Source organism: Chamaea fasciata, unplaced genomic scaffold, assembly GCF_029207755.1.
Source record: "Chamaea fasciata isolate MVZ Bird 193981 ecotype frontalis unplaced genomic scaffold, bChaFas1.0.hap1 SCAF_15, whole genome shotgun sequence".
NCBI lineage: Eukaryota > Metazoa > Chordata > Aves > Passeriformes > Sylviidae > Chamaea > Chamaea fasciata.
The window spans coordinates 10682186-10707194 of record NW_027094100.1 but is presented as its reverse complement, the minus strand read 5'-3'; the positions used below and the strand labels follow the sequence as shown (position 1 = coordinate 10707194).

Below are 25009 nucleotides of genomic sequence, written 5' to 3'. Positions count from 1 at the left end.
GTGGGCTTTTTCCTTAAAAAAAAAAAAAGAAAAAAGGTAATTATCTCTAATAAAAACATATATTCTCCTGAAACATGCCAGATTTCTGTTTTTAAAAAAATGAAGAATGCTTCATATTTCTTTTCATCTTTGCTCCTGCCATCCATGAATCCTGGTTAGGAGGTTGCAGTGAGGTGGGGGTCAGTCTACTCCTCCAGACAGCGCAACAGGACAAGAGGAAATGGCCTCAAGTTCTGTCAGGTTTAGGTTGGACATAAGGAAAAATTTTGTCTCCAAAAGGGTTGTCAAGCATTGGAACGGGCTGTCCAGGGAGGGAAGTGCTGGAGTCACCATTTCTGGAGGGATTTAAAAGATGTGTGGACGTGGCAGTGCTGGGGACATGGTTTAGTGGTTTAAAGAACTTGGGATAATGTTCGGACTCAATGATCTTAGATCTTCCAACCTAAATTTTTTTTATGTTTCTGTGGTTCCTACCTATGCTAAACAGGAATAAGGCAACTTGGGAGCTTATTCCAGATGTTCGAGTAGAAGCAAGTAGAGAAACCTTTTGCTTTTAAAAAGCTTGTAAAATTTTAGGCATTGACAAATGGGAGGCGAAGAAAAAACACAATGTGAACAGCTGTAAGAATTGCCTTAATTGTGAGTCTTTACAGAAGGGATAACTCAAACCTTCAATCTTATAATAAGTTATTCCATTTCCATCTGCCTCTTTCTTGCTACATTACTAAATACTGGAAGATTATCAAATTCATAGTTAAATTTTTTGCTAGGAGGCTTCTTGCCCTGCATGTTTCAGTCTTATTTTGACCATCACAACTGAACTGGCCAAGCCTTTTAAAAATTATTATTTTTCATATGTAAAGAAGCAACTTTTGCAAATGGGTCTTTGTGTTCTTCACCCAAAGTAAATCCAGCTGAAAAATTAAGACTTTTGAAATTATTTAATGAAGACATAAGGAAACTTCAGAGGAGATTTTCCAACACACACTCAAAATTGTATTTTCTAGCTGTCTAATTTTGATATCTTATTTTCATAAATTCAATAAAGAAAAATGTTGGAACAGCTATTGCTCATCAGAAGACTTCCAAGTATTTCATGTTTATTAGGTAACCTATCTCCCTAATGCATCAGGGAGGCTGATTTTATTATAAGGGCTTGGAGAAGCTGTGACAGTGATTTGCCCAAGGTCATGCAGAAAGTCAGTGACAGGCTTGGGAACAAATTGAATCCAAGCAATAAAATCAAATCAGATGCAAGACTTGGTTTTAAAGGAATTGTTGTTTACCAGTAAGCCAAAACTAAATCAAAACAAAATACTTGTGGAACTTTACATGTGATAAAAAATTAACCAAATAAATGTTAGTTTTCTTGCCTTCTTCACAGTTAAGGAAAGAAGATGGGATAAGCTATATTTGGATAACACTGAACTAGCAGTATTTGCAAGAAATCCATCTATTTCTGTCAGGAAAAGAAAGAAAAGTGCTAGAAGTAAATGTCAGTCTTGAAATTTAATGAAATTTTAAACTATTCTACCTTGGTAAGTCTTTGATAAGAGTGAATTATTTTTCCCTCTTGCTGTAAGTTTCATATTGTATTTTTGTTTATTCAAAAATCTAAATTTTATGCAGGAGGAAAAAAATGAAAGACTATCAGATTTGAGGAATAAACTATCTAAATGGCTGCTCTTAAGACTTTTATGAGTCCTCACAGCATGAAACAAGCTATAATCTGCACTTTGAGAACATTTTGGTGACAGTCAACATATAAGGCAAAATTCGCATGCATTCATTAGCAGGCTGGAACCGAAGCTGAGTTCACAGAGAGTCAAATAATCTGCAGAAAATACGGTCTGAGCAGGACTGTGCCTTAGGGAGGGGAACATAAAGACAGGGACCCTCGATTTTATGGGACAATATTTTGGCTTTAGAACAACAACAGAAGTTAGGACAGGCAAGGGCACGTTGGATGGGGCCAGGAAAAGCAGTTTGCTGGGTGCACCCCTGAGCTTTCCAGAAGGATCAGAGCTCCTCCTCATCCCGAGCGGTTGGCGTCGGCGCTTCTGCCGCTGCCCACCCATCCTCCCCCAGCCTCGGGCACACACACAGCCCCCAGAATGGTGTGCCCACCTGCTGCAGGGCTCTCTGGATGTCGATGCCCTGTCCCCAGGGCACGGCGGGGTTGGCCAGGCAGTCGCCGGCGTTGCCGCGGCGGGAGATGTCGATGCGCTGCCGCCGAAGGTTCTGGAAGGCCTCGGCCATCACCCGCACCCCGTCGTACGTCAGCGCCGACGTGTACTGCAAAGAGAAAGGTGTGTAGGTTGTGGTTTTGATGCCTTGGAAGGCTGACCTGAAAGAGAGACTGGACAGAGCTAGAGAATAATGTAGGGATTTATTGAAAGGCCTCCAGGATCCACCTTGGGCCAGACAGGAGCCTGACCGAGGCTGCAGGCAGGGCCCACTCTGAATAGTCACACACAAAATGGTTGACTGGTCACGAAACCTTATATTTTTATCAGTTTTGGTCCATTTGCATATTGAGGTTTAATTGTCCAATTACAGCTTCAGGTTGTGAGATTTCATCCTTCTTGTTCATCCCTTCAGTCCACCATTGTTTATGCTTGTAGGTCTGAAAATTGTCCTTGGTTCTCAGCAGAAAAGGATTTGTTTTGTCTACCTACTCTGTGAAGAGAGCTTACTGACACTTAATATGAGGCTCAAAACTATATCCCTAGGCAGCACAGAATCTGCAAATATGAAAGCTAAAGCTTAAGGCATCGGTTTCCCATGAGGAAGAGGAAAACCCTGGAATAATTCCATGGGAAACCCTGTTTTAAGTGCAGCAAGCAAAAGGCTTACTCACATGTTCCCTCAGCTCAAGCATGCAAATCGTTACTGGAAGGTTCCTCGTTCTTTGTGTTACCATAGGTTGATTTTTGGTGCAGGAATTTTAATATTCCTAATTGTTCTCCCCTGTTGGACTCTTCCCTCAGACCCAGCCTTAACTCCCCTCCCACACCAGGGTGTATAAATACCCCTGCCTGACCCTGGCCTGGGGATTTTTGGCATCTTGTTACTGCCTTGTTCCTGTTCGCTCTTATACAGTGTACACCTTATTGTTTGTTGTTTTCGTACCATTAAAATTCCTTTCCAGAAAACTGGATCAAGGCTGCCTCTCTCTATCAAGTTGCCATTGGGGCAGAGTCCTGAAGAAACTCAGAGGGGTCTGATCATCTGAGCTCGGACCCCTGGGAGTTTCAAATGTAGCTCAGGGTAACGTTTCAGGTGACTTGCTCTGATGCCATTTGTTTTTTTGCCTTTTTTTCCTTTTATATGTTCCCCTGTGTTCCTCACACATACATTTGTAGCTCTGTAGCGTATTATATTAGTGGCTAATTTTCCTAGTAATTTTCCATAGCCTTTCCCTAGGCAAAAAAACCCCAACAAATTCCAGAGCTCCAAGCCCTGAGAAGTACAAAGCCCTGTGCTAACTTGGTTCTTCCTGGGAACCAAGGTTGAGAATAACTCTTCGAGATACATTTCATGGACAGAGCACAGCTAGTGCCAAGAGAAGGACTCCAACAAAGAAACTTGACCTGAGAAGAAATTACATCACCACTTGTCCTCCTAATTGGTGCTTCTTATCAATTATGTTAATTTCCTAAAACCTATAAAGATGTACCCATCCCTGTGGGGATAGGCTTTTGTGGACATCTTTCCATAATTGCCCCAAAAGCCTTCAAATAAAAATCTGCTCTTACATTAGCTCCTTACTAAAATTACCTTGAGTTTCATTTCCAGGTAAAAAAAAAGGCAACACTGTCGTCACCTCCTGTCTATGAAGTTCAACAGCATCTTTCTCCCTGTAATCTCCACTGCCCTGTTGACTCCTAACAGTTGGTTTTGACTTTCACAGCTGGGAAGTGAAGGAGAAGCTCCTGATTTCACTCCCTGAAGAAGACTCAGCCCTAAAAGTCATTCACCTGTTACCCAAGCATTTGTGTTTAATTAGAAGCATTGACCTGAACTTTTAAGGAGCACATTATACTGTGTAAATGTGAGCTACGTGAAATCAAGAAACAAGGGACTTCTTCTGGTCACAGATGGAGACCAGAAAATTCCAACACAATCAGCAAAAATTCTGCAAAACATGAGTTTATTCAAGCAGAAACTGGTACAGAAAGCAGTGTAAAACTCTTGGCAAGAACCATTAGTGTTAACTCTTTTTTCTATGATCACCTGATTTAGTTGTTCTCAACTTGTCACAAATATACTCATTTTCAAATATTAAACAGAAAAAAACAACCTCTCCCTCCACTCATCCTTCAACAGCTTCAGGGCCTTCTGTGTCAGAAATTAAAATACTTTTTCCCTCTGTTGTACACACTGATTTGAAATGCTGAAAAAGAACATCTGGAAAGACTTTATTATCACTGGATATCTTGTAAACAAGTCAAAGGTTAAGGACTTAATGAGGCTTTTTGTTTTTTATGTACTGAACATTATGAGATATTTAATTCTTAGCTTTGAGGGGGTGAAAACTGGGAGACTGAGTGAATACATTAAATTGTGTATTTCTTAGGAGCATTAGCTGCAGCCTAGTAAAATGCAGACCCTGTAAAGGCAAATGGAACAGATAATGTTCATAATTATATTGAGAGTTTCTCAAGTGAGAATAAAGAGCCACGTGTGATTACAAAGAGGTGAGCATAACTTGAACTGAGCCAGATGGAACCAAATGAAATGCACTTTTTTATACCACTTGCCTTTGGCCTCTTCCAGTCCACACGTGGATGCTCTCTGGCATCATTATTCCTCCACTGTTGCATGATCCTGGCAGGAACAGTATCTGTGTAATTCACCAGCTGGAAGCCAGTGACATTGGCTCCACTCTCCCTGAATTTGGTCAGGTCAATGTCCATGAATCCCTGGTACAGGAGAGAAACAGGAGGAGCTCATCAGAGGAAGACATATCTAGCTGGGAAGGAGGAATCCTGTCTATGTATGAATATGGCAGACAGCTCAGGAGAAATATTTTCCCTCTGAGAGGAAATGTCCAACTCAGGAGAGACACCAGTTCCCCAACCATGGTGTGAACTTGCTTTTCTCACAGGTTCTGAACTGGTCATATCCTGCAGTCACCACCCAGGGACACAAAAAATCATACTAACAACTGCTCACTTTCAAGAAAGCTAGCAGAGTAATGGAAAAAAAGTCTCCTGAATAATGCTGGATGAAATGAACAAAATTTGTAAAATATATTAGAAAGTATTTGTCAACCAGCTCTAAATTTTATACAGAATTGTTCACCCAGCCCTAACTTTCATGGACTCAGTCATCACTGGATAGGCTACTTCTTTTCAGATCACAGTCCATAGGGTAAAACAAATTCTCAACAGTGAACTTTCAGCAGACCAGGAAGGAACTGGTTGGTCAGCTTCTTAAAGGAGTATTACAATTAGAAAGGCCAGTTTATAGAATTTGCTCATTTGGGAGAAAAGACGGTGCTTTTCTAGACTTTAGATTACTAATGAAATACATTTCTTTCATTTCCTTATTGTTCTTTTCTACTTCTGTCTCTCTGCATGTGATGAACATGTGTGCAAATACACATGTGTATTGATCAGGGTGGCACTGCACAATTAGTCACTCCCTTGAGTCAGAGGTGAAAAATTAATTAGAGACACACTGCAATACGGAGGAAGGGGTAATTTCTTGGTGCCCCAGCTTTGATCCCAAATCTGCAGCTGTGCAGAACTGTTTGCTGTGGCTGCTTGCAGAGGTGCTTGGACAGCGGGTGTGCCCTCCTGCTGTGTGTGGGACAGGCTGGGGCTCTGGCGTTTTTTCTTTAGGAACACAAGCACCAGAGATGTACTCAATTATTGGCACTGGCACCATCAGGAACCTTAATGCATGAGGGGAGATGAAAGAGAGGACTGTCATTTGAGCAGCAGAAGACCTGGTTTGAACTCTGCCTTCCCCCTGCCCTGCTGCTGAGTGTTCTCTGCAGGCTCCTCCTCAGCCTGCCCCTGGGTTTCTCTCCCTTCCTCGTTCTCAGACACACCGCGATGGTGTGAGCTAAAAAATGTTGCATCCTTTTCAGGAAAACACCAATCGGGTTCCCAAAACGATGCTCTCTGTTCACAGGCTGAGGGAGCTAATTAGCTGATCAACTTCCAAAGTCAGGATCGAACCATTAGATGGAAACTGTTTTGGGAATAGACCCTGCCAGGAAAAGACTAAATTGCCCTCTCATAAAAGTGTCAGTCTGAGGAAGTCGTAAGTGACTCAAAAATGACTTTAAAGGCTTTCACACTTTTTCTTCCAGCATTTTGTAGGCAATTTGGCATCCACTTACAAGGCTGAGGATCAGATACTGGTGTACAGATGCTCTAAATAGATGGCTTGTTTTGCTTCAAATATGGTGATTTAGGTTAAAAGAAAAAAAGTGGTATTTTGTGTGTACATACTCCTCAGAACACTGGTTAAACCCACATCAATCTTGTTGGTAATTGCTGGCATAGGGGTTCCAGAAAGCCAGTGCTGTGATTAATGAATAGGAAATGCAGCAGGATAATTGTCCCTGACATCTTAATGCATTTCAGGCCAAGTGGGTTTTGACACATGGCGTTCCTAAGGTTCAGTAAGAGGGACCTCACAGGTTGCCAACTGGTTATTCATGGCTAGGACCAAATTACAGTGACATTTTGCTCCTGGGAGGTACTCAGGGGAAAAAGATCTGTCAAAAGAAACTATCACAGAGCAACTTGAAGTTTGTGCAACCAGCTCCTCTTTGGGAGACCTACACAGGCATGAAGAAAAGTCCAAGTTCTCTGCAGAGTATGAATAAGATGACTGGTGTGTTAAGCCCCCTCAGAATGCAGATTTAAATAGGAAAAGTAAAAAAAATAAAAGTTATGACAGCAGTGATGAGACAGCAGCGGTTGAAACCACGCTATTTCACTGTTTTCTCCAAACAAAACCATTCTGAAACTGAAGCAAATATTCAATGATATTCAGTGGGATTCATCTTGCATAAAATTTTAAAATAATCTGAATTGATGACAAGAATTATTTCTTCCTGAAGATTGTGCTAAATTTTCCCCACTGATTTTTGGCATCATTCAGGTTCTTTAAAAAGTGTGGAGACCTCTGAAGATTTTCCAATCATTTAAGACAGTTGGGACCATAGAGGACATCATTAACCTTGAAGACATCTTTGCATTTTGGCTGCTATCAATGACTGAAATAATTGTTTCCACCTGTTATCCCTCCTTCACATGCCCCAGCACAAGGACATTATAAGAATGCTCATAATTACAAAGGAATTTTAATCACCACACTGAAATCTGCTCAGAGCAGGTCTGGGGAACATGAGAGCCAATGAACAGGGAAATCCAGAGGTCAAATATTTTAGCAAATAATTCCCAGAGCAGGTGAATTCTTGCTAGCAAACATATAAACAAAAAGCCATTAAAAGTTATGCAGACTGGGTTTTGAAAATGCTTCCATTGACAGAGTGGTAGCAGGAATTCAATATGCTTATCCATCCTTCTGGGATATCAGTCAGTGCTTGTAGGAAACAGGAGAACAGGAGAATTACAATGTTTGCAACTAAAGAAATCACCAATCATCTGTCACTTTTTACTAACTATAGATACATATTGCAAAAATAAAAAAAATAATCTTTTATTTAGTTTTCAGTTGGCCATATATAGGAAACAGAAAATAAATTCTTAAAACTTGGCTAAGGAAAGTCTGTAACCCATGACTGAGGGGCAGCAGCTGTGCTTTTCAAGTAAAATGTCTATTATCAACCAGTTTGGGAAAGAACTAGCCCAGAAATGCTTCCCTCTGTCACCCAACCAGGCACAGCAAGAAGCAAACAGTGCTGGAAGGATGCATTCCGTGTGGTCCCATGGAGTGATCAAATGGTTTTGAAACTGTTTCTGAAATTTGCCAGGGATACCGGAAAAAAAAACCACTTAGCAGCCGTGTCTGGAGCACAGTTCAGGGAAGTGAGCTGAGCCCCTGGAATCTGGTTGTGCGTGACTTGCTTCAAGCTCTTGACACCAGAAGCATTTGAGATGTGTCTGTGGGACATGCAGGTATCAGACTTCACTTCCCTACACAGCACTGAAATCCCCCAGAGAGGAAGAGGAGGAATACAGGAACTCACACTCCAGACCCCAGGAAAAGCAGGCCCAGAGCAGCAGGGCCAGTGCCCAGGATGGAGGTGCTCCAGGGAAGACAACATTCCTGCAGGCACAGCTATCCCTGGGAACCATCAAACCACCCCATCAGCCACCCTATGGCAGGATCAGCTGTCTCTTTGATTTAAATTCACTTCACAAAACCACCTCAACAAACCAGAGAACGTGGCCTCCTGCCTTGCACATGCCTGGAAAACGCCTGGCTCTCTCCAAATGCCACGGAATGAGCAGGCTGACAATAAACCACAAAAATCTGGTCCCCTCGAGCTGATGGGCTGAGGCAGCTCCCTCCTCCAGCCTGCTCTGACTCACAGCATCTGCATCACACTGCTCCAGCAGCAGCCAGGCTGGGTTCAAAGGAGGGAACTTGCTCTTTAGCCCATACCAGGGGCTCCTCTCTGCATTAATGAACCTCGCAGAGCAATTATGTGCAGGGTGCTGCTGTGAGGAAATAATATGGGCAGCTATTACAGACCTTTGTGGCTTCAGATAGAAAACAGTACTGGGAAGGGGTTTATCCTCATTGTGCTTTCCTTGATGCATCTGTCCTTTATGCTGTTCCTAAACTGAAAGCAGTTTTCAGCCAAAGGTTGTTTTACTGTCCCATTCTCTGCCTTGGTTGCTGGGAGAGGCGTCAGCAAGTCACACATTTATATTCCTCTCCACTGCTTGTGGGCTCAATCATCAAAGGAAATGCATAATGCAGGAAGACTGATGACTTGAAATGGGCCTCATGAATCCATCTTGATTAAGTGGTCCACGAAGGATCTGCCTCGAAAAGAAAGTCCCTCCAGAAAAGAACCAGCTCCTAATTTATACCCTGGACACTCTGAGGAGCCAGAACACTGAGTGGGCAGTGCAGGCAGCTGTCAGTGTAGGGAAAACCTCATCCCTTTGTGCACGACTCTCCTCAAATCCGGAGCATCTCTGACTTCCCTGCATCTCTCCTTTCACTCTCATATATCACTGTCCTAATTCTCTGCCTTCTCACACTGATGACCCTTGATGGCACAGCTGCTTGTGGGACACCATCCCAGCCCATGGGAATGCACCCACAGCTCCAGATTCTCTTTGTTTTTCACGGAGCTCACATTAATTGCTGGCCCTTTCCCTGCAGGTGCCTCCTGTGATGCCTTTGAAGCTGCAGAGGCACGGGCTGAGCTCTGGGCGAGCTGCAGCTCAGCAGCTCAGAAACCACCCTGCAGCCCAACTGAAAAACTCCCTGCCTGTGCTCCAAGCCTCCTCTCTTCCTGGGATAAAGGTCATTAGAGAGTCTCCTTGAAGACAGACAAATTCCTGAGAAACAGTGCTGTTTTGTGTCCTCCTGCTGCATCTTCTGAGCTCTCCAGGTCTCCCCCTGAGACTGAAAACTCAGTTTTGAATGAAGAGAGGGAAGAACACCCTTTTCTCTTGAACTGCCTGGAGAAGGCTTGTTGGCTGAAGCTAACAGAGCCCCCTCATCCCAGGGAGGAGTATCAGATTTTTTAAATCTGTCTGGGATGAAGAGACTAGAGTCTGGTTTCTCTTTTCTTTAATGGGTTGCACACTGAAATACTCCTTTTCAAGCCAAAAGCATTTAAACAATTCACCCTGAGCTTGGATGGGTGCCACAGAAGCCTGTGGCAGCATCGGGAAACTGGCCCAGCTCTGTTTAAATGCATGACTTGCAATGCCAGACTACTTCCATGTAGCAGATTTTACGATGATAAGAAACTTTGCAAAGGAAAATTTTTGCTTCTGAATGGCTGTAGATCAGCTGAGTGAATACAAAGTGGCTCCTGTCATTCCAAGGTACACCAGTGACTTACTGCAGGGAGCAAGAAATCGAGCGTTTCCAGACAGAGCATCTCTAATACACCAAATTATCTTCAAGCTTAACTTCTCCAGTGAAGCATCATTCCTCACTCCCATCACTTTGTATTAATAAGGAGGGTGTGTCAAAAAGGAGCCCATCTGCTCCAGTCTCGTTCCAGTGTGCCTTCCAGTGGGAGAGGGTTTCTTCTCCTCTGCAGAGTTATTAATGTGTCAAATCCCATTGCAGCAGCAAAACGTGTGAGTCCTCACTGTGACTTAGAATAAGTGAGGAAATGGAAAAGAAAGACAGGAGAAGGGGACACTATCAGACAACTTCCCAACCCTGCAGCCTGATGAGACTGTTTTTTCCTGTCTGCAGACACAAAATAAACCAAGTCAGGGGAAAATCTAGATTTTAAGCACGAGAGGTTAGAGATGAACAGCAACTTTTCCTTGCTGAAGCCCAGCAGATTTGCTTTGTGATGTTATTTGCCCAATCCTGCAGCCGCAGTGCATTGTGGATATTAATGACCACACACATCTTGTCAGAAGGCTCAGTCCAGGCAGGGGAAGGCATGTTCTAGGTGGATGTTTGTGCATTAGAGAGCTTTCAGGGCATAAACTGATTTAAAGGTTTGGGAAATGTGCCGTGCAGCAGCAGATGCCATGAATTCAATCAAAGATATGATTAAGGGATGACCTGATCACAGTTTACAAGGATCAAAACATCAGTAATGGAATATTTTGTCTAGCAAACAGAAGTATAAATCTGGTCGAGGAAGCTGAAGCTAAGCATGTTCTGACTAGAAAAGAGTGCAAATGAAGTCACCATGAGGCAGATACTATGGATTTACACATCACCACTTGCCAGTTGAGCTGGGGTAATGGATTAGGAGACTGCAAATGGCTGAGGAAACCTGTTAGCTTAACACCATTTTGCTGAAATTTAAACAAACACATTTTCCTTTCCAATAGCTGTAATATAAGCTGTCAGTTACTCACCTGATGCTCTGATTTTTTTAAGCCACAGTAAGTCACTCATGTTTTTTCCCTCATTAACTACTGCAAAAATCCTCCCAAGGTTGCTGTTCATATTCTCCTGTGTGGGCAATTTTTGTATCAAATCAGATAATTTTCTTATACATGAGACACTCGAGTTTAAGTAAAATTTAATTCAGGGCACTGCTGTGTCTTTTACTATCAGTAATTCAGATGAGATAATGTTATATGGCGTTCTTATGCTTGATAATTTTTGAGTCAGGACAGAAAAGCTGTTTGGAAGTGAAATGCAGAATTTTCACTGAGATATTTTTGTTGTCTTTCTCTGCACAGAAAATGAATTTGTCTCATGAGCCTACTTGCACCAAACTCTCAGGAAGAAGAAAGGTCTAACAGGCATAACTTTAGAACCCTAAAAGTAGCTTAGAACATCTTTTTCCAATGAAGGAGTATAATTTTTGCAAGACCAGGCATCTTGAGACCTTGCCAGGATGAGAAGGTGATGCTGTACACATCCTTCTGGAAACTCCACCAAGCCAGAGTTTAAAATCAGCGAGCCATGCACACCTGAGCACTGCTGACCTTGTTTGTGCCACCAGTCAGCAGCACTTCAGGGGGCAGGAGGCAACACTAAGAACTGAGGGGGACCCAGATAAACACAGCAGATTTCAAGCTGATAGGAGACAGAAATACAACGTTTTAGCTGCAGGCAAGCAGGGAATAGAGCCATCGACACATGGCCAGTGGCACAGGTCACACTGTGCTGGGGCAGGTACAGACCTTCCTTGGGCACCACAGACCCTCCCCAGCACAGCCACAGCACGTGCTGCAGGTGTGGGTGTCCTGCACTGCCCCGGGGGAGCTGCTCTCTGCCTGTGGATGGCAAATTTGGGAGGGTTCCTCTCCACTCTCTGCACCCGGTGTGGGTCTCACATTGCTGAGTCTCAGCCCTGGTGGTGCAGAAGTTCTTCCTTCTCTTTTTTAGGGTGCAAAAAATCAAAGCTGCCCATCCAACCCACAGGTGAACGGAATAAACCCAGCACATCGGGTCTGACTCCTGCATGAGCCACTCTGCTGACAAAGCTGCTCTGCTGGGGGAAATAATGATGCCAAATGACTTTTGCTTGTTTTCTTCTATATCTTCTCTATATTCTTTACAGAGGTATTTGTAGCTCTGGCCTATTGTATCCATGGCTAATTTTCCCAGTACTTTTCCCCACCTTTTTCCCTAGGCAGAAAGACAAAACACATTCCAAGGCCCCAATCCTATCTTGGTTTTCTCTGGGAAGCAAGGCTGAAAAACAGCTCTTCAAGTCACATTTTCATAAATAAAGTTTCGTTTCTATCTGAGGGGAGAGGATTTAGAGACAGTTGAACCAGGGGAAATTGCATCACCTCTTGTGCTCCTAATTGGTGGTTTTTATCAATTATGCTAATTTGCTTAACTTATAACACTGTATTCACTCTGTAGGGTAGTGGGCATTTTGTGGACATTTTTTTGTATCTGCCCATGGAGGCCTCCAATAAAGACCAACCTTTATATTACCTCCTATACTGATATTTTCTCAAAAGTGTGTTGTTTTATTTCTAGGTCCCTTAAGGCATCACTGGTAACCTCCAGCAGCACCACGACTGCCAGCAAAGGGAAACTACCCATGGCCCAACTCAGTGCTGACACAGGCTGGTGTGGAATGGCACAGCAAAAAGTCCTTACCTTCACTAATCAATACTGCTTTTATCTTTACTTTTCCCTGCTTCCCCTGCCATCAGCAATCTCGTACACTTATCTATACATCTTCCAAAAAAAAAAAAAAAAAAGGAAAAAAAAAAAGAGCGTTTCCTAAAAGAACAACATGGACTAATGCACCAGGAAAGAAAAAAAGAGGCTGAAACACTCTATGTGGCAGCTGTGTTTCATACTTTTCCTTTAAAGACAGGTCACAAAAATGTCACTTATTTAATGACAAGGATTTTTCTCTGCCCAAGAGAGTTGATGCTCTCCCACTACTGACAGTAGTCAGCTCACATCCATGGCATAGGACAAACAGACGCACAAAGCCAAGGTTATGGGCAAAAAGCCTGAACATCAAAAGAAAGGAATCCCAGAAGTTTCTAAGCTTGTTCCTCTGATAGTATTGACTGTGGGGTTTTTTTCTCTTTGTGGTTGCTAGAACTGATGATCTCAAAGGCTGAGAACAAAGCTTAGGAAAATAAGACTCACAAAAACAAACACTTCTTAAAGTTGCCAAATCTGTTTGAGTTCCAGAGGGGATGAGAGAGGGATAAGACTGCAAACCTACAGTGCCAGTGCACCTGATAAATATCCAGGTTAGCTCTGGTAAAAGCTAACTGGGGTAACTCTGATGGGTACTGGTTAAAGACCAGGATTTCATCAGTTTGCAAAAGCCATGAACAGTGCCAAATTTGGCTTGAGGAGAGGCAGGGATGCTCACAAAAACCCTTCCCCTGGCAGGGAGGTTGCACTCAGACCTTCGTGGGACAGGCAGGGCTGTGGAGACAAGACAGGTTGTGTCTTTAGCAGGGATAGCAGGTTCAGAGGAGGATGTTTGCCCATAGCCTGAGGTGCAGAATGGTTTCATTTTGTTTGTGAACACAGAAATATTATTGTCTCACCTTGGCAACAGCAATTTCACTGAAAAAGAAAGCTGTTCCTGCTAGGAAATACCAGCTTTCACTTGCTGCTGTCAAATCCTGCTCAGCACTTTACTACAGCTCACCCAGAGCAACTGCTGGGCAAACACACAGCAAGGTTAATGCAAGGCAGTGACTTTCCTCATGGATTGGCTGTGGCCAGACAGGGAATCCCTCCATCCCAAAATGTGTCTATGGATGACTTTTTTTAGACCTTATTCAGCCTTGCCTTGCAAACTCGTTTTGCATTCCTGATGGAACACCAGTTTGAAGCTGCTGCAACTGGGCAGTGGTGTGCTGCTGCTTGGACTTTTTGGCTGTGTATAGCTCTGAACAAGCCTATAGCTAAAAAAAGGAATTTAAGTGGGGTTATCTTCAGGGATTGAAGACACAGACTTTGCTTATGCCAGCAAAGCAAAGCCAGTTCATTACACTATGTTAGTAGTATTTATAGTAGTATTTATAGGTCACTACGTTTGTACAAAATTTTCCACACCAACCCCTTTGTCTCCATCCCTTTTAGAAGCACAATCTTCTGATAATTCTTCTTTTGCTAGTAATGTCCTTTGTTATCTCTTTCATCAAAGTGGTCAGCATCAGAGGTCAGAGTGACCGGACACAATGTTTTCACTTCTGTTCTTGCCTTGAGTTTATTTCTCTCATGGCTTCCACTGTACCAGGGCCAGAAAGTCCAATTCAGCTTCTGTAGCTCTCTGATCTTCCAGTTATTCAGAAATGTTTCCCAATATTTTCCTCCAATGTGCCATTTCCCTAACTGCGTCCCCATTTTTCCATGCCTGAGTAAGGTAGGCAAAAGGCAGGAGTTGAAAATTCCTCCCCTTGGTCCAGCTAGTGCAGGAAACTCGGTGGCTGTGAACCAGCTGAGGATTCCCTTGACCTGATCTTCACACCGAGTGAGAGTCCTAAACTCAGGGCTGCCTCAGCCAGCCCTGAGCACAAAATATAACTCATTTGGAAACCCAAGACTTCCAGGTTTTAGCTTCTAATTTATTCTCTGACGACTCAGTGCTCCAGCATGAGCCAGTTCCCCAGAGCAGGGCTGTTTTCCAGGCACGCGGGCGCGCACGAGGGTACGTGTGTGTGTGTGTGTGTGTGGGCAACGCAACCCTGTCATCCTAGGACATGTCTACAGGGGAAAATGAGGGGTGTTTAAGGTCTACCACTATGAGTGTGAGTCAGTGGGAATAAATTACAGCACGCTACACCCTCTGAAGGCTCTAATCCAGCGATGAGATGTCCTCAGAAGAGGGTAAAACTACTGTGATCTCTTGGATCAGAGTATTTGTACCAGGGTTTAACCCTGCCAGATGCCAGCTTCTGACAATCTCTTATAAAATCCCTGGCCAGCCCCACAGATGGAGGTTTGCTGTCCTTCCTTGCTGCCCTGTGGTCTCAGAAACACGGGATCTTCAGGGCCTTTTTGTCATTCTCTTTGCTAAACCCATTATCCAGTAGCTCTCACGTGGGTGCAGCGCATTACAGGAACTGATTTGGCTTCTGGTGTCTGAACCTGCCCACGTTGTTCTGCCCTGGAAAGGACCTTCTTAACCTTGAGGGGTTCCAGGATAATTTTAAAAATAGTTTTCCCATGTTGACTGACTATGCCCTACTCTTTTTTCTTTCTTAAAGTATTTCCCTTCTGACTTTTGGCCCTTGTGTGATGCTGGCTTTTAAGGAGCAGGAAAGACCAAAGGTAAATCTTGAATTCCTTTCACTCTGCTCCTTCTAGCTGGAATCCAAGCTGCTTGGGAAGCACACCAGTGAATTCTGGTGGTCCTATCAGACCCAAAGCCCCCTCCACTGAGCTGCAGTGGGAGGCAGAAAGTCCCTGCTGGGGCTGGAGAAATGAAAAGTGTTTTACTCCAAGTTAATTATTTATAACCCATGTTGGCTGAGTATGCAACCTCTTCCAGCCAGCTCTGTCCTCTCAGCATTTGTGCAAAGGCTGAGAAAACACATTAAAGATGGGACAAGTGTACTTAGGGTGAAGGTGGGAGATTGTGGTATCCTAAGAGAGAGGGAGATGTCCTTCAAATCTCCTACCCTGAGTGTTAGTTCAGTTCACCTCATGCCTTTCATGCATTTATCCTTATGCAACTGTGCAGCGGGAAGAGGGGATGTTCTCATTCAGCCTTCCATGTGGGTGTATTTAAAATGGCACAGACATGCTCACTCCAGTGACTGCAGCTCACTTTCCTGCTTAACTTCAATGAAGGGACTTTCATAAACATCCAGGACCTGGGTTAGGGCAAATAACAACTTTTTTTTTTTTTTTTTAAATTAGCAACTGAAGGTATTGGCTCTTCTATGGTTTTGCATGTCTCTCCCTGCACAAGGTAACATTTTTATCTCTGTAATGACACAGTAGGCAGCCAGCTCAGGGTGCAGGGTCAGTACAGGGCAGTGCAGGGTAATGATGTGGCCATTTTTGCCTGGTAAATTACAGAGTTCTCTTGGGACTGAGAAAAGGAGAAGGGCAGCAACTGCTTGACTAATTGGTAGTTTAAAGTTTAATTACCCCCGGGCTGACGTGCTGCCTCCCAGATGCTGAAAGAACCAGTCCAGAGCCTGCACATGGTTCACCCCACAGGGACATAGGAGTCCCAGGGGGAGCAGCCTCAGCCCCAGACTGCCAACAGCAGCCCAGCCTCTGCTGTGTATCCTCCTGGGTGGATGGACACATTTGGGGAGGAGAGGGTAGGAGCTCTGCTGTGGAAAACCTCCATTTCTCTCTCTTACCTCTCCCCTAATCTCCCTAGGCAAAGAAATTTTCCGTCCTCCTGTGAGACTTGCTCCAGAAAGATGGTCCTGCCACTGCCCAATGCTGCTCTGTCCTCAGGCAGCACCTCCCTTCATTAAAGGGAGAATCCTTCCCTTAAAGAAATCTTTGCATTCAAATCTGTCCCTAGAGCCATGACAGTCAGATTTCATTTAGCACCAAGGGTGAAGTGATTAAATGACTTTGGTCTGTATCTGTCATCCAGCCAAGGTCAAACCACCACAAAACCCCAGCACACTTGGAGACACCCTGCAGATAATCTTGCTGGCTCAAGAGAGAAAACTCCACAAGGAGAACACAGCAAAAGACCTTTTTTTTTTTTTTTTTAACCTAAAAAGTGGATGAGAAAAAAGGTGTACAGCTCAGTAATTATAGTGCTTTACAAAACTGAGAGAGAGAAAAAAACCCCCACCAATTAGGATAACTCACCATATTTGCCAGAATGTAGTGGTACCCATTCCCATTTTTTTCAAGCTTGATGATCTGCAAGATAAAAAACAAGGATAATTAGCAGAGATCAACTAGAGAAAGAACTTCAGTTAAGTGCCCTGTGTCACTCTTATTACTCCTTGCTGAGACTATTCAGCTGTAAGCAGGAAGACATAGCAAAAGAAAAACTCAAAATCTTATTAGAGGATGGTCAGAGCTTTCACACATGATATCTGAGCAGCAAATCTGAAATTAGACAGGACAAGATCCCCAAGAAAATTTTACAGGCAGGGAAAGAAAGCAACCAAACCAACCTGTTTCCTGCAGGCTCAGGGGAGGAAAAAAAAAAAAAAAAAAAAAAAAAAAGCCTTAACAAGATTTGTATTTCAGATACCAAAGGAACAAATGGGGAATTGGAGTCCGTGTGTCCTATGAATGCAAATGAAACATTAAGCAAGACTGGAGAGCAATCTTGCACATCCTCCAAGCTACAGCCCCTGCTGCAAACACCTGCCTGGAGAGATGGCTGGAAGTTTAGGTCATGGGTAAATTTTTCTGCTTTAGTGCACCAGTGTAGTTTCACACTACATCTCCAGAATGAAGCTGTTTGGGCAAGACACAGAGGATTGCCCTGCATGTTCATTGAGATAATTTATAGCTTCATATGCATAGTATCCTAATATACGTGCTTTGCCTCTTATTCCTTTGTCCCTGACACTGCAGAGTCAAGTTTTTATTTTCTTTTATCAGCACAATTGCTTACCAATCTGTAACAACTGAGTTTTTCTATCCTAGCTGGAAATGTTTCCCTTTCTTTTTCCTTTTCCACCTGTTGCAGATTTACCTGTGACTGGGGGGAAAAGAGGCACTGATCAGATGGCCTCTGTCTTTTTCTCCCTTGATTTAAAAAGAGTACAGAAAGAATACAACTAAAAAGTCTATTATTCTTGCTGACTCCATTTTTTCATTGAAATTCCCCTCTATTGATTTCCAGCAGCACGGTGGAATTACTCCTAGTTTACTGGAGTCAGATACCATCTGCATTTGAGCCACCCTACGTACAGAAAGAAGGAAGTGGAAAGAAAAGGCCCAAAGCAACATGCCCTCAACGATTGTACAAACACAAGATTAGCCAGTTTCTGAGAGAACTGCGCTGTTTCCATTAGGTTTCTTGGCTGGCAACTCGACCTCTAATTTCCTTTGTCATACGAATTGATTCTGAATTGCTGCCTGCATTGCCAACACAAAGGCAAAATGTGCACAAACTGCATAGAGGACAGAAAGATCCTCACAGCCAGAATGATCCTAAAACCACTGCTGTGCCAGATTCAACCAGAAATCAGTCTACCCAGGACTTGTCTCTGATACCAGGCTGGCAGCAGGTACTTGAGAAGTGTCAGATGAGGGCAGAGACTGATCCTCCCCATGGGACAGCACTCCCAGATTATTGTGAGCAGTCATTTAGGGATTTCCAAATGGATTATAAATGAGCTGACACTTGCTCTGTGCAACTGGTTCATCTGCCTTAGCCCTTCTCTGATGAAGTGCTCTTGTATGCATAATAAAACTCATCTGGTTCTCAGCATTAACGTGGGGGTGGCAATTAACTCCAATGAAGGCTTCTTTTAGAAGCAGTTCCTTACACGGCTAATGCCAGCTCCACCAGCTTCCCTGCACAGGATCCCTCAGTGTGGCTTCTGCTGAGGTGTCTGGAGCTCTCAAAAAACCCCTCTGTCTACCTAAAGCTATGAAGATATACACCTCATTATGGGCGGTTTTCTGAGTATCTTCCGCTGCCAGATCTAAGAAGCAAACCCAGACCAAACTTGGCCTTTTCCATCCATCAGCTGAGACTGACCTTTGCAGTAAGTCCCAGACCTTGTAGGAGGAAGGAGAATCTCTGGTGCTTTGGGATGTCTAAGAATTATGATCCAATTCCCCTTTTCTCCAGTGTCAACACTAGCTGGCATTGGCTCCTTCAGCCCAAAGTCTCTTTTGTTATTTTATGAGGTGTCAGAGCCGATGAACCGGAGAGGGCTGCCATCCAGCTCTCCCTGAGCTGTTAATCTTACAGCCCATCCACCTGAATTATGAAGCTCGTTTCCTGTGTTTTACACAGTTATTTGTGATCTTAATTTATTTTAAAATGCTTGCTCAGTCCTAATGTGTCCGGACAGCAGTAGCAAGCTGAGGTTATAACAGCATTTATCACTCCTCCTGACTGTGGTGAGAGGCTGTGCTGGGCTGCATGCTGATTGCTCACTTGGGCCACCTAGGTTTCATTACCCACTTCTTAATGGGCGAGTTTGACATCTATTAGAGAGAAATCCTCTCAGAGTGAAACACTGGCAGAGGAGAAATTCCAGTTACTCATTTTAATGAGAGACAAGGAAGAAACAATAGAGGGCTTTGATGGAACACAACCCACCCAGTACTTATCCCATTAAGGCTACACAGCACAACCCCACGGCAACCTGCCCTGAGCCAAGGCCTGACTCACAAATGACAGCTACCTGAGAAAGATAAATCAAACCCTTGAGACACGACACAGAGAAATCTCCCAGAGAGAAATCAGGTAATTTTTAACACACAGAGCACTGGCTCCTCCACAGCTGGAGTCACTGGTGTTATTTGGGTCTTGTGTACGGAGGAACAACGAAAAGCAGCGGTGTGTGTGTGAGAGGCACGGGTACTGGACAGTCACCCCCAGCTCTCCTGCTCACCATGGAGCACAAATCACAAATCCACTGCCGCTGAAAGACAGAGACAGGCCTGTCAGGGAAGAGGATAAATGCATTGAAATGTCCCCTAGAGGCTGAGGCAGCTCTTGGAATACCTCAGACAGTCAGAGGGACAGGGCAAAGAGTACAGTGACATTCCCACAGAGACTGCTGGTGTGGTGAGCTGAGAGACCAGCCAGCAGCCCAAGTTAGAGCCCAAGTTCCAGTCCCATCTGAATTTCACATGAGCTGAACACTATCTTTGAATCCCTCCAGTCGTCTGTACACTATGAAAAAGCTGGCATCACTTTCTCACACTGGGACAGCTACCTCGGCTCTCAGAAATCCTGATGGACTTGGAACAAGAATGTAAAAAAGGATGAAAATGGACTGCACAGGTTTGAAAAAATTGTTCACAGCCCTATCCCTCACTGCAGTGTTACCTCCCAGGCAGAGATGTCTGCTGGAATTGCTCTGTAATTTTTGTGGTAAAACACAGCTTTGTACTTCTTCTCCCTGGGAACTGATATTTTTTATAGCATTGCAAAACAAATAATCACTGTATCTGGATTTTTAGTGTTCTTACAAATAGCTTTTCCTATATCTTGGTTTAACTCTTGCTCCAGTTATGTGAAGAAATTTGAAAGAAAGACTTGTTTTCCTGCTCATATCGAGACGACTTGATAATACTTGACTATACAACTTAACATTCTGTTAGACAAACCAGGCTTAAAAACCCAACACTATTAATCCTAGAAATTTGATATACTCTAATGAAAAGCCAAATTCACTGCCTAGGTCTTCTCCAAAATTTTGTTCAACTGCAAGTGCTCCATAGCCAGAGAGAAGATTTTACCCTGTGGAATAACCTGTTTTCTCTTTCATGAATGTGACCTTTGCTTTGAGGTTACAACCTGCTCTCTGCTTTGTTATTACACGTCACAGAGGAGCACCCAGAGACATGCAGCAGGGATGGACTGTGCTCCTCACTGAGCAGCAGCATCTGGTGAAATGTCAGTCCCTGTCCCAGACAGAGAGCAGCTGAAGTGTGAGACGGGAGATGACAGGTACCTTAGAAAAGGAGATGTGTGAAGCAGGAGGTAAGAATGAGCTGATAATGAGGAGTAAAGCAGTGGAAATTGCAGGGCATGGCCTGCAGGGCCCTTTCCAAACCCTTCCAGTGGTAGAGAAGGACTTGGCTGTCGGTGTGAGAGGGAAAGGTCTTGTGGCTGGAGTTGAACTGTGGCTCAACCCGCCCCCGGGCTTGTATTTGCCCCTGTCTACAGAAATCCATATTGACAGATGCACCATAATCCTTCTTTGGTGCAGCACATGGAAGCTGGAGGACCAGGAATCTGGCAGTGCCAATTCACACCTCCACCTCAGCTTGAAAACTGGAGAAAGACTCAGCAGAATCAGGAGGTGCCACATCTTGTGCACAGTGCTTGGAGGAATTAGCACAAAGCAAACTCATAGGGGAGCAAGGGGGTATAAAGGGCTCAGCAAAGGAGTCAGACAAGGAGGGAACATGGAGCAGTGGAGCTCACTCAGCAGGAATTCGTACGAGCCTGCACAGTTCCTGCAGCTTTACTCTCTCCACAATAACACAACAGAGAAATTCCTGCAAGCCTGGCAGCTGCAAGGCACACACCCCAATTCCAGTGAGAGGCACAAGGAGACAAAGATCAGGCAAGAATGGGGAGAACTTCTCCAGGGAGAAACAACCCTTCCCAGCCTGAGGGCAGGACCCCTCCCAGAAAGCCCACACCAACACAACCTTGTTAAGGATGATGTTCAGCCTCTCAGATTCGCAGTCCACCACCACCAGCCTTTCCTTCTTCTTCTCCAGCTCCTGGAAGAGCATTCTGTAGCCCTCCTCTGTTGTTGTCAGGATGTTGACAGCTGTCACCTGCCAGTTCTTCTCAGCTGCAGTGTCCAGCACTTTCTGCAGGACTGACAACCCTGGGGAGGGAAGAGAAGGGGGAGAGCTGGGTTTTAGTTGTGCAATGGCATCTTTCCACCCTCCTGACAGCCTGTGTAGCTGCCTCAAGCCAGGCTGGAGACGGAGTCACGAGAGTGCAGCAGAGCTACAGAGAGCAGCTAATAGTCTAGATCTGACCCAAACTCAGCTGGGCTAGAATTAATGACTCCTGCTTTTTCTGTCCTAGCACAGATGACTCCAGGACTAATTTTCCTTTGTAATTGGCAGATCAGTCTTGTTGATCAGGGCCTGCTGTGGGATTCAGACAAGAACCCTAATCCCCATCTTCCTGCCTGCCACTGCCCAAATAACTTGATTTCTCTCAGCCATAGTTTCCTTCTCATCTTTGATCTGCTTAGGCTGTGTGCTCCTAGGGTTAGGGACACCCTCAGCAATCACAGTCATACTCAACATCCTTCTCTCTTGTCAGCACCTCATCAGGAGACCATTGCTTTGAGAATCATGTTGCCTAAATTACATGCACAGCTTTCTAGAGGAGATGCATAAAGCAATTCTCTGGAATCATGTTGGACAACCCCGGACAACCCCAGACAACCCTGTGCTTGTGGAATATTCAGTGTGCCCATGCCTCATGAAAACAGAAAGCAAGTGGGATGCTTTCATACCTTCTCCTTGTCTCTAAAGCCCATCCTGTCCCTTCAGGGGATAATTAAAACTTCCAGGACAGAGATGTGAATCACCTCACCTCTGCCCTATCCAACACAAGTCTGCTTTGCTTGCAGCCTCCAAGCCTGGAGCTTTAAAGGCATCTGAGAGCTGGGAAAACTGAATCATGGAGCAATGAGTTCTCTAGCTCTGTTTGCAGTTTAGAATGTTAGATAACATCTTCCATTACCCCACAAAGTTTTTGGTTTTTTATGTAGAAAACTGATATGCACCACAATGAGGAATGTGGAGTTTTCCAAGCTATCTGCCAGAAACACACATTTCACACCTGGCTGTGGGCTTAGCTGAGACCTGACCAAGTGTTCACGTTTATAAACTCGGGACTCAGTGGCCTTGAGTCTGACAGCCCAGCTCAACACGGCACCTATTGAATAGAAACAATTTCCCCTTTTCAAATTCCAAACCGTTTGCACACCAAGTATTTCCCTTGTGTTGATGGGCTCGGATGTGACCCTGTCAACACACACACACCCACCCCCCCTGGGGTCAGGCTGATGCTTCTTTAAGATCAATGCCCACCTTCAGCAGAAAGGGATATTTAGAAAAGAAGAAGAGAACAGGGAAGGCATAGGTTGACCCAGGACCCACAACTTTTGGAGGTAAAACCTCCTTCTAGACCCCTGCCTTTAACTGGCTGGTAGCCCCTCCCACAGAGCTGCGACTTACCCCGGTCAGCATCGTAAATGTAGACAAACTTCTGCCAGCTGTAGTGCTCGATGACGCTGATGAGGGCATCCTGGAGCTCGGGGCGGAGCTGGAGCACGAACTGGTTGGAGGTTTCCACGGGGAAGCTGGGGGTTATGAAGCAGACGTGGAGGGCCCCGCAGAAGGACGTGAGCATGTTGACAGTCCTCCTCTCGTAAAACCCGAAGATGGCGTAGACACCCTTGGAGAACTGGGAGCAGACTGCAGGGGCAGAGGGAAAGGTCGTGAGGGCAGGAAATCAAGGAGGTTTCTCAGCAATGTCACCAAAATGAACCTTTTCCCTGAGATAAGCTGCAGGGTCTCTCTGGACTAGATGATTTTCTCCCAGCTGGGTGGGTTGCTGAAGGCAACCTGTGAAGAATAAGGTTTGTGGCCATGGAGTGCCTGCCCTTGGCCTCCACAAACTTGCTTTGCTTTTGATAGTAAGAAATTACTCAAAAAAATGAAAGCAGTCCCCAGGGCTCTGCTGAAGATTTTGCTGGTTTTGGGGTAAAATGATTAATCTGAACATGGGAACTCCTCAGCAGAAAGAGGCTACTGCAGCCCCGGATGCATTCATGGAGCAGAAGGAAAGTCTTTGCACAGCAGCATAGTCCTTTGTGGCCAACAGCTCCAGAGGGAAACCATGGGTTTGACCTTGGGAGTTGAGGAAATCACTCTGAGAGGGCATCTCAGCAAAGGTTCACCAAGGTTCAACGCAGCCACAGCACAGCTCCAGGGGGATCTGTCCTGGGGCATGAGTTGCTGGCACTGAGTCGGAGCCTGTGACATGGGGAGGGTGTTGGTACTTGGGAGCACAACTTCAGCAATTTCTGGTTTCCTCACAAAGCCATGGAAACAGGCCTGTGAGCCCAGTGAGGTATCAGCAGTGTCCTGGGAGGTCTCCACCGGGAGGGCTCTCTGGTTCCCTCCAGGTGTCTGTCTGTCCTCAGCCCCTGGTGCTGTGCTGTGCAGGGAGGGGTTGGAGCCCTTCTCTGGAGAGCACTTAATGAGATCGTGGGAGCTGCTGGGAAAATGCCTCAGGATCTCAGCGAGACAGAGAGAGTTCACACTTTGGGTTGTAAAACTTAGCCCCTGAGACAGTCAGACTCATTTAATATCACAACTGTTTATGGCACATCCCAAGTTACCATCAATAAATCTCCAAGCTGGAGGTGGTGGCAGTGACAGCACTTCTCCCGTGTCAGAGCTCTTGGCACTAGTGTCTCCTCCTCTTGTCACTCTGACTCTGAAGACCTTTGGCTGTGACATCTATTCTGACTCGACACTTCACACATCACTCGCCCGCTGTCCCAGCGCTGAGGAGTTGGATGTGACATTCTGGGGTCCCTCTGTGCTGCTCGGGAATCCCCTGACCTGATTTCTGCTGCGAACTGCCAGCACCAACCCTTCTGCATGTGTGGCTGGAGACAGGCTCCTAAACATGAGTTTATGGCATCCTTAGCTGGGCTCCATGCGAGCTCTCTCCCTCCAGCAGGGACCCAAGGTCAATCCTGGCTGGCGTACAGCTGTCCTGGAAAAGATTGTCTTGTTCCTCCCTTTGGTGCCAGCATCAAACATTCAGAGGGAAGAGCAAGAAATCATCCTACTTGCCCCTGTGCAAAGCAAGTCCCTGCTCCAATCTCACCCCCCAAACGAAGCAGCCAGGCTTCGTGGTGCTGCTGAGAGCTGAGAAGGGAATCTCGTAAGACTGAAATAATTTTTTCCTTTGTCTTGGAGCCGAGCCCAGTTTTTGGGCATCCCAGTTCCGCAGTTTGTTCACAGGGTCACTCATCCTCTTTTCACTGATTAGCACCTGTGATCTCAACATCTTCCTCCCACAAGGGAATTTGCAGTTCTGCAGGGCAGGGACGCCTCAGAAAGCCTGAACCGAGACGGAAATAACCCCCCTCTTCTCTTTATTTTCTCAGCAGTGCCTCTCTTTGCAATCAGCCATTGTGTCTGTATCAGCTGGAGTCACTGCCCTCATCATGAGACTGACACGTTCAGGAGGAAAAGTAGCAGATACAGACGGAAATAGTCTGAGCATGGT

General features: G+C 44.9%; 1 protein-coding gene across 5 annotated transcripts in view; it reads right to left on the bottom strand.

Moving 5' to 3' along the window:
* Window positions 1–25009, bottom strand: part of GRIA1 (glutamate ionotropic receptor AMPA type subunit 1) — a 120428-nt gene that overhangs the window by 41330 nt on the left and 54089 nt on the right. For all 5 annotated transcript variants that reach the window (XR_010723192.1, XR_010723193.1, XM_066197509.1 and 2 more), the window contains exons 3-7: window positions 22939–23178; window positions 21382–21566; window positions 16885–16938; window positions 4764–4925; window positions 2128–2295 (exon numbers count right to left, since the gene is read on the bottom strand). Coding sequence is in view for 3 of the 5 variants with exons in the window: in XM_066197509.1 (XP_066053606.1) it covers window positions 2128–2295; window positions 4764–4925; window positions 16885–16938; window positions 21382–21566; window positions 22939–23178 (809 nt within the window). In the remaining 2 variants the exon portion in view is untranslated. The remainder of the gene's footprint in view (window positions 1–2127; window positions 2296–4763; window positions 4926–16884; window positions 16939–21381; window positions 21567–22938; window positions 23179–25009) is intronic.